Source organism: Peromyscus maniculatus, chromosome 13 (assembly GCF_049852395.1).
Source record: "Peromyscus maniculatus bairdii isolate BWxNUB_F1_BW_parent chromosome 13, HU_Pman_BW_mat_3.1, whole genome shotgun sequence".
NCBI classification, from domain to species: Eukaryota; Metazoa; Chordata; class Mammalia; order Rodentia; family Cricetidae; genus Peromyscus; species Peromyscus maniculatus.
Genome location: NC_134864.1, coordinates 29,286,174 through 29,300,383, shown reverse-complemented (window position 1 = coordinate 29,300,383; position 14,210 = coordinate 29,286,174). Strand labels below are relative to the sequence as shown.

General features: G+C 48.4%; 1 protein-coding gene across 2 annotated transcripts in view; it reads left to right on the top strand.

The window, feature by feature from the left end:
- Emilin2 (elastin microfibril interfacer 2) overlaps positions 1-14,210 on the top strand; it is a 59,484-nt gene that overhangs the window by 31,740 nt on the left and 13,534 nt on the right. For both annotated transcript variants that reach the window (XM_006972250.4, XM_076549897.1), the window contains one exon: positions 4,533-6,446. In XM_006972250.4, the coding sequence (XP_006972312.1) occupies positions 4,533-6,446 (1,914 nt within the window). The remainder of the gene's footprint in view (positions 1-4,532; positions 6,447-14,210) is intronic.

Sequence of the window (14,210 nt, the reverse complement as noted above, 5' to 3'; positions counted from 1 at the left end):
TTCCTTAGAGGTAGTATTTATGTGTTTTCCTTTGCTTGGTTTTCAATGCTTTTATCCCTATGCCAACCGGAACTCATCTCTGGTGATCTTTAGGCCCCCTCATTATGTCCAGGCACCGCAGCAGCATCTGCCTGAAGAGATTCTTCAGGAATCTTCTCACACATCCCACCATAACTAATCACCCTCCTTCTGTCACCCTGGGGTTTTAACCCCCCTCTCTTAGTTGAAATCTGCTCCCTTGGTTCATTTCTTCGTCTGGCTTGAACACAGCCTCCTTCTTTCCCTTTGAGATGAGGTCTCATATAGCCCAGGCTAGCCTCAAACTCGCTATGTAGTTAAGAATAACCTTGAATTTCTGGTTCTCCTATATCTGTCTCCCGTGTGTTTACAGGCATGAACCAGCAAGCCTGGTTCATGAGGTTTTGTAAATAAAACCCAGGGCTTTGGTGCAGGCAAGGGCAGCAGTTTACTACTGAGCTATATATATCCCTAGCCCCTCTAGTCAGTACATGAAGAGATTATGTGGGAGGTAAACTTTTGTTTTGCATGTGTGTAATGTGTGTGTGCGTGTGCATGTGCGTGCGTGGGTGCGTGCGTGCGTGCGTGTGTGTGTGTGTGTGTGTGTGTGTGTGTGTGTGTGTAGCGCGCACACACATTTGCAGGGTTCCAGGGGTGCAGGCACATAATTTTTCCTCAGATTTTTAAGACATTGCTTAGTTTTCCTGTGGGCTTCGATATTACTATTGCCCAGTCTGAAAACACTCGATTCCAAATTTTATGTGCTTTGAGGGTGGTCTTTGTCCCTCCCTTTTTATTGCCATATTAATGGAATGTTACAAGAAGGGGAAGAGCATGTTTGTTTTCTAGCTGTTCATTAGAAGGAGCAGCACACTCGCGTCCCAGCACTTGGAAGGAGCACTGGCCAGAGCAGAGGACCGGAAGTTTGAGGCCAGTGTGGTTCACACAGTGAGGCCGTGTCTCGAAAACCGATGCCCGCTCCTCACTTCCTGTAGTGTCCTTTACCCGCGGTAGAGCGCAGTAAGGACGGCCTCCTGGCTTTGGTCCCTCAGGTTATAAATAATGTTTCATTATTAGAGACTGTATTTTGTTATTGTTGTCGGGAGCAGGGTGTGAGACAGGGTCTCACTATGTATCTATGGGCTGATCTGGAACTCACTCTGTAGACCAGGCTGACTTAGAATTCAGAGTTTTCTGCCCCTGCCTCCTGAGTGCTGAGATTAAAAAGTGTGCATCACCATACCCAGCTGCCCTTGTGTTTTGTTTTGTTGTTTCCTTTGCTCAAAATCTCATTTTAGTTATCTATTGTAGCACAAATCCTAATCGGTCTTCATAATAAAAACCCGGAGTCAGACATCAGGGTGAAAGATCAGAGAAGCAGAGCAGCAGCCACTAGAAAGACTTCTTACCTCTAGGAACCCCTCAGTCTGAGAGACCCCTGAGCTCCTGTCTCCTCCCACCTTATATTCCTCTCTCCACCCAGCCATATCTCTTCCTGTCTCCACCTCCCTAGTGCTGGAATTAAAGGCATATGAGATCCCAAGTGCTGGGATCAAAGGTGTGTGCTACCACTGCCTGGCTCTGTTTCTCTTTTAGACCGAATCAATTTTGTGTAGCTAATGGTGGCCTTGAACTCACAGAAATCTGTCTGCCTCTGCCTCCAAGTTCTGGGATTAAAGGTGTGTGCCGCCACTGCCTGGCCTCTATGGTTAACTAGTGGCTAGCTCCACACTCTGATCTTCAGGCAAGTTTTATTTGTTAGATCACAAACAAAATATCACCACAATCTTTGATTCTGTAGATTACTTTTTTCTAGTATCTTTATTTACTTATTTTTAATTTAACTTATTTACTGATTCTTTGGGAGTTTCACATCATGCACCCCAATTCCACCACCTCCTGGTCCCCCATATCCTCCCCTCTCCTCTGCAGCACCCCCCCCACACACACACACAAGAAAACAAAACAAGCAAGCAAAGAAAAACAAGAACAAAACAAAATGAACCTCTATTGCAGAATCCTAAATGGTCTTATAATAAAAACCCAGAGCCAGATATTGGGGTAAATGCCGAAAGATCAGAAAGACAAAGGAACAAGCCACAGCCATTTCTTACATCGCCAACTCCATGAATCCTCTGACTCAAAGCCTGAGTCCTCAGCTAAAAAGGCTTCAGCTGAAAAGCCTTTAGTTCCTGTCTCCTCACGCCTTATATACCTTTCTCCACCCAGCCATATCACTTCCTTTTTAGTGCTGGGATTAAAGGTGTGTGTGCTTCCCAAATACTGGTAGCAGAGGTATGAGATCTCAAGTGCTATGATTAAAGAAAGGTGTGTGATTCCCAAGTACTGGGATTAAAGGTATGTGCCACCACTGCCTGCCTCTGTTTCTCTCCTAGACTGGATCAATCTCATGTGGCTTTGAACTCACAGAGATCCAGACAGATCTCTGCCTCCCGAGTGCTAGGATTAAAGGTGTGTGATATCACTGCCTGACCTCTATGTTTCATCTAGTGGCTTGTTCTGTTCCCTGATCTTCAGGCAAATTTTATTAGGGTACAACAAAAAATCACCACAAAACTCTTTTCTTCTTTCTTGCCTCTCCAACATCTCTTCATTCGTCCTGGTCCTTTTGTCCAGTCAGCTTTACTAGCAAATGTTCATTACAATGAGTTCCTGGTCGAGTTCAAGGCCTCTGGTTTCTGTTACACCATCATCAATGAATCCTCACCCAAACTCCTCTGGGATATCCCATGGCCGTTCTCGAGTCAGGGAGATCCTGTGCGTATCCGTCCACAGGACCAGTCCCTTCACGAGCTCCAGCAGGTCCTAGATGGGGTAGATGTTAGGGTGAGCCAACCCAAGGCCTAGCTGTGGGCCTGGGTGGTAGCTGAGCTTTAATCCCAGCACTTGAGATCTCATGCCTTTGCTACTAGTATTTGGGAAGCACGCACCTTCAGTCCTGGCCACCAGGGCCACCTGCCTCAGGCGGGGGCAGAGTCAGCTCCCTATGCCCTTGCCCTGAGTTCACCTTCTGCTGCGAGGGGTGGGGCCATCTCTCAAGTACAGGGGCCAGTTCTCTTTCTAGTATCTTAAGATAGAATAAAAATCCCAACATGTTCTTTATAGTTCTCTGCAGGAAAGCACTTGCTTAGGAGTTTGGACATTTGGTTTTGAGTCTTGTTTTCCTGCTAAGTGGATTTTAATAAATAAAAGGTGCTTGCTATTGCAGTCTCGTGTGAAAGTTACGAGAAGAGATAAAAAACATGAAACTGGGGGCTGGAGAGATGGCTCAGAGGTTAAGAGCACTGACTGCTCTTCCAGAGGTCCTGAGTTCAATTCTCAGCAACCACATGGTGGCTCACAACCATCTGTAACAAGATCTGATGCCCTCTTCTGGCCTGCAGTCATACACGCTGTATATATAATAAATAAATAAATCTTAAAAACAAAACAAAAAAAAAAACCCCATGAAACTGAAATCCCTACAGCATTGTGGATTCCAGGGTCTTTCATGCACACACGGGCACACATGCGTTGTATGTGATTGCGTCTATGTTGTTTGGCTTTTCCCTTCCCAAGCCAGGCTTGCCAGTGAGAGCCTTATCCAGAGTTCCTCTACCATCAGAGCTCCCACAGCCACCCAGGGTGTGGCTGCTTTGCTTCTTTCTCTTTTTTCAGTAGCTTCTTTCTTTTCTTCCTTGTTTAACTTAGTGTGCTCTCTATTGATGATGTAATCCCACTTCATGACTCATTACCATGATTTTTATTTGTCCTTTGGATTGTTTTTCCTGGCTTCTTTTTCTCAGAGTAAGATTATTAGAAATTGAATGTTTATCTGCTTCTATCTCTCTCTTTCTTTTCATTTTTCCTAATCCTGTGTGTGTGTGTGTGTGTGTGTGTGTGCACGCGCGCGCGCTAGAGATTGAACCTAAGACTCCACACACGCTAGGCAAACATCTCCTTTGCATTTAGTATCCACAGTCTTCATAACAAGGGCAAACAAGACTCTTAGCATAAGAATGCTAAGCAAAGTGAAAGAAGATTTCTGGAGGTGTTTTGAGGACAGCCTCAACTATGGGATGTCATTGCCCAGAAGTTGGATCTCTCTAAAGTGCTTTGTTGCATTTTATCACCAGCAGTCAGCTAGTCGGGTATCTGCAGTTCATTGGGAATGATGTGTTCATATGATACAGTAGATGATATGATATGCTATCGTGACATCAGGGGGAAAGACATCACTGATCATCTTGCTTCATGTGCATACTTTCAACAACCCTGGCGGGGCGCCCATCTTCTTTATAGAGGAGGGCAGTGCAGCTCACAGAAGTTAATTAACCTTGAGCACGAACTATAAACAGCAGAACCAGGATAGAAAAGAGGTCTGCTGTTCTCTGCCACAGAACAGCTTGCTGTCAATGGGGCTGTCATGGAAGGCTTCAGTATCTTCTACAGGCACCTTGTAGAAACTAGCTTAAGGTAGAAACTGGCCGTTCACATCCTGTTCTTTCTTTCAGATACTGATCCGAGCAGAGTCTCACAGCCTAAGGAAACTTTGTCCCCGACGGAGGCAGCGCAACCAGGTCAGGTAGCCGCAGATCCAAGGCAAGGTCCTCCAGAACCTCAGCAAACGAAAGTCCAGGTGCTGGAGGAGAAGGTCGTCCGACTCACCAGGATGGTGCTGGATCTCCAGTCCTCCATGGCAGGACTGAAGGAGAACCTCAAACACTCTATTCAAGATGACGGCGTCAAAGGGCCAGCCCCGTGGCTCGGTCACCTGCACCCTCAGCCGACCCCCGACAGCACCTTTGCGGGAGACGCAGAGCCAAGCCAGCTTCCTGGCCTCCATAGCAAGGAATCTGGTATGAAAGACATCAAGTCTGAATTGGCTGAGGTCAAAGACACCCTGAAGACCAAGAGTGATAAGCTGGAAGAGCTCGATGGGAAGGTAAAGGGCTATGAAGGGCAGCTCAAGCAGCTCCAGGAGGCTGCCCAGGGCCCCACAGTCACCATGACAACCAATGAGCTGTACCAAGCCTATGTGGATAGCAAGATAGATACCCTGAGAGAGGAGCTCATGGAAGGCATGGACCGGAAGCTGGCCGACCTGAAGAACACATGCGAGTACAGGCTGGTGGGTCTGCAGCAGCAGTGTGACGACTATGGGAGCACCTACCTGGGGGTGATAGACCTGATTGGGGAGAAGGAGACGAGCCTGAGAAAAGACATCGCCGACCTTCGAGCCCGGCTGCAGGACCCCTCAGCCCAACCAAGTTGCTGCGACGGTCAAAAGAACGGCGACTTTGGCCAACAGATCAAGACGTTAGACCAGAAAATCGAGAGAGTTGCTGAGGCCACCAGGATGCTGAATGGACGGCTGGACAACGAGTTTGACCGCCTCTCCGTTCCAGAACCGGATGTGGACTTCGACGCGAGGTGGAACGAGCTGGATGCGAGGATCAATGTGACGGAGAAGAACGCAGAGGAGCATTGCTTTTACATCGAGGAGACCCTGCGGGGGGCCATCAACGGTGAGGTGGATGACTTGAGGCAGCTCCTCGACCAGAAAATTCACTCCCTGGAAGACCGTCTGGGGATCGTTCTACAGGTGGCCAACAGCTCAGACGTGGAGTTGACACCAGTGAGCCCTGCCTTGCCCGGGCAGCCAGGGGCAGGGAATGGGCAGGTCCTCCTGGAGCTGAGCCGCCTGAAGGACAAGGTTCAAGTGGTTGAGGACATCTGCCTGCAGGGCCTGCCTCATGGGATAGATGGTACTTTGCCAAGCGGAGAGGACCTCACACATGTCAGCCTGAGCCTTTTGGAGTCGCTCAATGAGACGATGCACAGGCAGTTCCGGGAAACGGGTCGCAGCATCCAAAAGCTCCGGGAGGACTTCCGCGCTCTCCATTCTCAGCTGAACCGCTCAGAATGCGAGGGGACTTGTTTGCAGGGCAGGGCGGGTGACGGCGGGCCAGGCGACAGTGCCGAAGCAAGCGGGTTTACTAAGACAGGGACACAAGAGAGGACAGAGGGGACTGTCCCTGCCCCCGGGGCCCCCGGGGCTCCGTGCTGCGGCCAGCTGGAGGAACGCTGGCAGAGGCTGCAGACCCACGTGCTGGCCGAGCTGGACACATGTAAGGAGAGCGCTCACGGGGTTCAGAGTGGGGTGTCCGCGGTGGAGGGCAGAGTGTCTCAGCTGGAGCAGACATGCAGCAGGCTAGATGCCATCTCCGGGGGTCTGCAGAGGATCAAGGAGGGGCTGAGCAAGCACGTGGGCAGCCTGTGGAGCTGCGTCCGGCAGATGAACGGGACGCTCAGGTCGCATTCCAGAGACATTTCTGGCCTCAAGAACTCCGTGCAGCAGTTCTACAGCCACGTCTTCCAGATCTCTACCGACCTGCAAGATCTGGTCAAGTTTCAGCCATCGGCAAGTAAGTGGCCTGACAGTCCCGTTCCATTGTGTGCGTTTGCAGCACGTGGCAGAGCTCTGCTGGCGTTTTGGATGGCCTTGGAATTAACTACAGCAGTGCTTCCCCCCAAATGGTCCATAGATCAGTGACAGTTTGTGAATCAGAAGCAACATGCTGACCGTGAGGATTCTGACCAGGCTGGGGGTGGAGCTTATCTGGCAGAGTGCTTACCTAGCATGCATGAGGCCCTGAGTTCAATTCCCAGCACCACGTCAAGGGAGGCATGGTGGCTAGAACTTGGGAGGTGAAGGCAGGAAGATCAGAAGTTCACGGCCAACCTAGGTGACATGAAACCCTGTCTCAAAAGAAACATACACACACATTCACAGGCTTGCATATATCCCCCCCAACACACACACAAGTTCAAGGCCAACCTAGATTATGTGAACCCCTGTCTCAAAAGAAACACGCAGGAACACACACAAACACATATACACTCACACGCATTCACACACATACATGCTCACATATGCAACCCTCATGTGTACACACACACATATACACTTACACACTCACATGCGCGCGCGTGCGCATGCACGCGCGCACACACACATACACACACACACACACGCACACACGCACACACGCACACATACACACACCCCAGGAATTTCTAAGACTATATAACTTCATGGCAACATTCAAGCACCTGATCTGTGTGCTTTATAAAACTGTCAGTGTGTAACACATTGAAAGCAGGAAAGGAAAATCTAATTCACCACAGATAGACGGCAAACAACTGATCTGTGCGACATGTAGTGGGGGAGGGGGGGAGGGGGGGCGGGGTGAGGGGGCCAGTTTTGGCACACAGAGACTCGGGGCGGTGTGTATTGCCTCTGCCTGCGCCAAGAGAGTCCCCTCTATGCGAACCCATTTACTTCTCTTTCTTTGTCTCCATCTTTTCCATTTCCTAAGATCTCGTCCAGTCATGGCCGATAGGGTGACACCCTATTATGTTCCTAGATACAGACAGGACCGTGGCCGAGAGCACTGTGAGGGCAACCACTGTGGGAAGTCCCGTGGTGCTGTGACCTAGGAAGCTCAGCATAGTACTGAAAGCAGTGCCTACTGAGCACAGACACCAGCCAATGTTTGTCGAGTGACTGAGTGATAGCCTCTTGACTGTGTTGAGGAATGTATGTCGGAGCGGTAGTTTTACTTTAAACCAAACACAATCCTTGAAGGATAAAGATGCTTGCATCTGATCCTCTCTTCTCCACGGCCCCAGGAACAGGCCGGCCCTTTCCAACTGGAGGCAAGAAGAGAGGTCGACCTAGTCAGGGTCATTACTGTTATGACGGAACACCATGACAAAGCAGCTTGAGGAGGAGAGGGTCCCTTGGCTTACACTTCGCTGTTCATCATCGAAGGCAGTCGGGACAGGATCTCAAGCAGGGCAGGAACCGGATGCAGAGGCCATGGAGGAGTGCTGCTCACTGGCTTTGCTCCTCATGGCTTGCTCAGCCTGCTTTCTTATAGAACCCAGAGCTACCAGCCCAGGGATGGCCCCACCCACAATGGGCTGAGCCCCCCCCCCCCCCATCACTAATTAAGAAAATGCTTTACAGGTCTGCCTACAACCCAATCTTATGGAGGCACCCCCCTTTTATTAAACATAGATTCTTTTCTCATACAATATAATCTGAATACAGTACCCGCCCCCCCCCAACTCCTCCCAGTTCCCACTCACCTCCTCTTTCCTCTGGATCCATTCCCTTTCTGTCTCTCATTAGAAAAGTACAGGCTTCTAAGAGATGATAACCAAACATAACAAATGAAGTATAATAAGACAAAACAGAACCATCATAGCAAAGTTAGCCAAGCCAACAGAAAAACAGGAGTCCCAAGAGCAGGCACAGGAATCAGAGACCTACTCATTCACACACTCGGGAGTTCCATAGACACACTAAGCTGAAAGCCATAATGCATACACAGAGGACCTGGTGCAGACCTGTGCAGGCCCTGTACTTGCTGCCTCAGTCTCTGTGAGTTCATATGAGCTTCTCTTAGTTGATTTAGAGGGCCTTGTTTCTCCCCGTGTGCTCCATCCTCTCTGTCTCCCCTGCTCCTTCTGTTTCCTCTTCCTTGGGGTTCCCTGAGCTCTGAGCGGGAGGGATTTGATAGAGACATCTCATTTAGAGCTGTGTGTTCCAGGGTGTCTCTGCATGTCTGGCTGTGGGTCTCTGTATCTGTTTCCATCTGCTGCATGAGGAAGCCTCTCTGATGTTGGCTGAACCTAGGCACTTACTTACCTTTGAGTAGAACAGAGCATCGTTATGAGTCATTTTATTATTGTTTTCCTCTACATTAGGTTTCCATACTGCCCCCCTTAAATACCCTTCAATTCTAGCTGTCTCTCCCTCATTCCTTCTCTTAATCCTCTCTCCCCTCCCCTTCCCCACCTGATCCTTCCATTCTTGTCTCTCTCCCACTCCCCCTCCAAATCCCCTCCCACCCATAAAATCTATTCTATTTCCCCTCTCTCAGGGAGATCCGTATGTCCCGCCCCCTAGTCCCTTCCTCTATGCCTATCCTCTTCTGACGCTACAGATTGTAGCTAGATCATTTATTTAACAGCTAGTACCCATGAATACATGCCTTATTTATCTTTCTGGGTCTGGGTTATGCCACTCAGGATGATTTTTTTTCTAGTTCCATCCATTTGCCTGCAAATTTCAAGATATTTTTTTAAGGGTTGAATAATACTCCATTGTATAAATAAATACACCACATTTTCTTTGTCCACTCTTCTATTGAGGCACATCCAGATTGTTTCTAATCTCTAGCTGTTGTGAACAGAACAGCAACAAGCATGGTTGAACAACTGTCTCTGTTGTAGGATGAAGTGTTGTTTGAGTATATGCCCAGGAGTGGTATAGCTGGATTTTGAAGTAGATCGATTCACATCTTTCTGAGGAACCACCATACTGATTTCCATAGTGGCTGTACAAGTTTGCACTTCTACCAGCAATGGAGGAGGGTTCCCCTTGCTCCACATCCTTGACAGCATGAGCTGTATGGATCTGTTTGGATTCTTCTATATGCAGCCATCTAGTTTAACCATCATTTGTTGAAGATGTCTTTTTTCCAGTGTGTGTTTCTGGCATTTTTTTTTTAGATCAAAAATCAGGTGTCCATAGGTGTGTGGGTTTAATGTTTGGGTCTTAGTTTGATTCCATTGATCAATGTGTCTGTTTTTATGACAATACCATTGCTAGAACTTTGTAGTACAGCTTGAAATCAGGAATAGTGAGAGCTATGGCAGTTCTTTTATTGTTCAGGATTGTTTTAGATATCCTGTTTCCATATGAAGCTGAAAATTGTCCTTCTAAGATATGTGAAGACTTGTGTTGGGATTTTGATGGGGAGTGCATTGAATCTGTAGATTGCTTTTTGGTAGGATGGCCATATTTACTATATCAGTCCTACCAATCCATGAGCATAGGGGAATCTTTCCATCTTCTGATATCTTTTTCAATTTCTTTCTTCAATGACTTGAAGTTTTTATCATACAAGTCTTTTATTTGCTTGGTTAGAGTTACCTCAAGATATTTTATATTATTTGAGGTTATTCTGAAAGGTGTTGTTTCCCTTATTTCTTTCTTATTCCATCTGTCATTTATATATGGAGGACTACTGATTTTTACGAGTTAATTTTTGTATCCAGCTACTTTGCTAAAAGTGTTTATCAGCTATAGGAGTTCCCCAGTGGACTTTTTAGGGTCACTTATGTGCAAATAAAGATACCTTGATTTCTTCCTTTACAATTTGGATTTCTTTGATCATCTTCAATTGTCTTAATTGCTCTAGCTAGGACTTCATGTGCTATATTGAACAGACATAGAGAGACCGGTTATTGTCTTATTCCTGATTTTAGTGGAATTGCTTTGAGTTTCTCTCCATTTAAGTGGGTATTAGCTATAGACTTGCTGTAAGTTGTGGAGGCATTTTCTTAACGGAGATTCTCTCCTTCCAGGTGACTTTAGCTTGAGTCAGTTGACACAAAGCTAGCCAGCCCAGAAGTCATGTTGATAAAACAGCTCTGTGTACCACCAGCATGGTCCTAGGCCTCTAGGACCACTAGCTTATAAGCCCAAAGCCACCCCACATGGACGGCAGAGTCTGCCAGAGGGAGATGTGTGTCACATTCCATAGTTTGTAGGTGGAGCTGTGACGGGAGCTCACAGCACACAAAGATCATTGTGTCACCACATAGCACACGGCCTTTTGGGTCTCCAGAGTTGGATGCAGACTTCCAGGGCCCACAGTGCTTGTGGAGCACCAGCTGGGTGCTGAGGAAGCCATTTCCCAGCCTCCTCTCTCCTTTCTTTCTCTTCTCCTGGCCTCCCCTGCAAGCCTGTCATCTTTTCTATTGTGTTAACTTCCAGGTGACACAGAGCTGAGCCTTCCTGGCTCCCGAGAGCCTGTGGTCATTTCTGACTAGGCCCCCACTGAGGAGGAGCTGTGGAGAGGGCCTAGGCCAGGTCCTGGCACCGCATGAGGTGTGGGGAGAATTCGTAGTAGTCGAGTAGACATGCTCTGGATTTTGTCCCTAGGCATGGCACTCATTTTGTAGATAAGGAGTCACCAGGGCCAAGCAGGGCTGGAAACTGGCCACTGTCCCCAGGCTTAGTTATCAGCAGGACACAGCCCCTGTATCTCTGGAATGTAGAGTTAAGGTCATGAGTCCTGTGTGCTCACAGGGCAATTGTTCCTTGTGGTCCAAATGCTGTCTGGACTGTGCTTTACAATAACAGATGCAAGCCGGATATTTCCAGTTAAATGGCAGTGCTGGACAGCGTGGGAATCTGGGTCCATTCTGAGGCAGAGCTGGAGATTAGTAACTCTGGAGACACTGTGGTTTTCACGTCCCGTCCTTCCGACCGGGGTCATGTGGGCTTGGGAGAAGTTGTGATTGAGAGGAGCCAAAAATTAAAGAGTGGTGTTCTGTGACCTCCAGAGGCCCCAGGCCCAGGAGACCTGGAACCCGAGGTGGCTTTGGAGCTAAGGTTGAAGTCACAGGTCACACGGTTAAAAGGCAACAGAACATTTACTGAGCACCGACTGCGTGTGAGGTTCTGTGAGGGGTGCAGAGACCACAGGTACCTCCTTCCTTCATAAAGCATCTTCAGGCCCATGGAGAAAGTGCCCATGCTGCACACAGTGAAGAGGGGTGTCACAGTACAGTGGGCTGTGCAGGGGTCCTGCTCTCAGGCACCCCGCACACACAGCAGATGGTGCCTCGCTAGGCGGCAACTGTGAATCAAACGTCTGGTGGAGAACCAGGCAGGCAAAGGGGATCACAGGAGCTGGCTGTTCCCCAGCCTCCCGAGATGTGTGGAGACCCAGCGGGCCTCGCAAAGGAAGAAGCCTCAGAGCTGAGCCTCCAAGCTTAAGAAACCACTGAATCGAGTTGAGAGAGATGGCAGGGTGAGTGTAGTGAGGTGAGAGAAACTTCTCGAAGAATGTGGACAGATAAGAAGTGGGTGGGATTCAAAAGGCAGGAAGAAAGGGCATTTGTGGGAAGACTTTGGTGTGACAGGGTGTTTTTTTTTCTTTCCTGTGTAATCTCCTACCCCAGTCTTGGTGGTAGTGATTTTCCATTAGTCCTGGGTCAGGAGCTCGCACAGTGCTGGGCTCAGCAGCTCTTCTGTGTCGTGTCAGCCCGAGTCAGTCACATACCCCCTTAGCTCTATTTTGCGCTTGACAGGAAGGTTCAAATTCACGTGGGCCACAGCCCCGGAGTCTTGGTGATCCTCCATGTGGCCCCTTTCCCCATGTGTCCGCGTGGTTTCCTCATTCCCTGATGCTCTTAAGTGGCCTGACTTCCAAACGTGGCAGCTGGCTTAGAGAGGGGAAGCAAAGCCCTGGTCTCTTGCAGGTGGGGACTAGCGTTAGCTGGGCATCACTTCCGCCACACACCTTCTGCTGGGCGCAGCAAAGCAGCCCTCGCAGGGTGACACATCTGTCATACTGGGAGCAATGAGTCCTGATGATGAGTCACCTCTCCCACAGTGAGGACCCGCCCGGAGGAGGGGCCGAGGACCTGTATTTAGACCAGAACCTGGTTGCAGGTCAGGAACAGAAATATAAATATAAATATGATCTGTTGTTTGCTCACAGATCATATTCTTGTGTGACTCCATGGAGTGGGCTGAATTACCCAGCAGCTCTCAGTTGGTCTTGTCTGTATCCCATCAAAGCAGGTGCTCTTGCCTGGGGCTTAGGAGGGATTTGGAAGAGTGTATGCAAAATGTATATATATATATGTTCACGCACACACACATATATTATTATTTTTTTGTTTTTTTTGGTTTTTCGAGACCACATATATTATTATTATGTAGACAGGGCTCAATCTTGAGACTCCCCTGCCTCCTGAGTATTGGAATTGCAGGCTAACCATTGTGGTGCTTTGTTACTCTTGCCTTCAGCTCTCCTGACTCCCATTCATTCATTCATTCATTCATTCATTCAGTCTCTTACCTGTATCCCAGGCTGTCCTTGAACTCAAGGTAATCATCCTGAGTTCTGAAGTCACAGGTGTGTATCGCCACACCTGATTCAGTAGTTTATTTAGCAGATCTCTAAGTCATGTCCTGTCTCGGCCAACATAGACCTGACACTCTAGACTCTTGAGTCTAGAGGAAAAGACAAGGAGCAGCCATGCTAGTGAAGGTCCAACCTTAGTTAGCAATCAGTACCTTGAGGAAGGATGAAATATAATAGATGGATAACGGGAGGCAGGAATTAGTTTTAGCTGCACGGTTAGGGAGGTCGGCACCATGAAGATGACCCCTGAGATATGAATAGATTGAGGACATAAAACCTGTAGCAATCTGTGCAGGAAGATGGTCAGACAGAACGGCGTGACTCTGGGACAGGGATGGATTTGTTCTTCTTAAAAACTAAGTTTGGCCAAGTGTACTAAAAAGTGTACAGAAAAGGCAGGAAGGGAGAGGCTGCGTGGTAAAAGGGGGGAGGAGATCTGGTCATGCCAGTTATATAGCCACAATCAGGGATCTTGACCTAAAGTATTATGGGAAACAACTGGGAGACCTTGGTTCTCTCCCAGACCTGATCCCAGCCTATCTATACTGAAGCTTTGTGACTTTGGGTAGGTTGTTGGCGCCCTCAACACTTACCTCCTTTCTTTATCTTCGAGTTAGAAATAAGTGATAATGATGCTTTGTGAGTATTAGGGGTAATAGAGCACTTGGTGATCAGTGAACATCCTCCCATCCCGTTTTAATTCACTCTCAACCCAATGTGTGCAGAATCTGCTCCTGGCTGAGCTTGTCTCTCCTTTTGCTCCTGCAATGTGCCCGCATGCCCGCACGCACACACACACACCCCTCCACACATGTGGAGCCTGGGATGAGTCAGTCCCTTCCAGAGAGCTGCAGGGTGATGTTTCTCTTTTCTTTCTTTTCCACATTAGGGGCCAAATGGAGAGTGTAGAGCCTAGAAATCTCCCTGCCAGAACCCACAGAATCACGTCCTCAGACCCTTGTTGATTGCAAGCTTGTTCCTTCTGAACACATGGAGAGTTTTTCAAGCCCTTGGTTCTCTGTGCACCAAGACCTTCGGGTTGGGGTGCAGTCCTGGGTCCCCATGTTCCTGGGTCTCATTTTTCCACATGGGTGGCACTGATGGTCCTTCAAGCCACCTTTCAAATACCCTTGCCTTCTTCCCCTCAAGTCATTCATTCCATCCTCCTCAAGC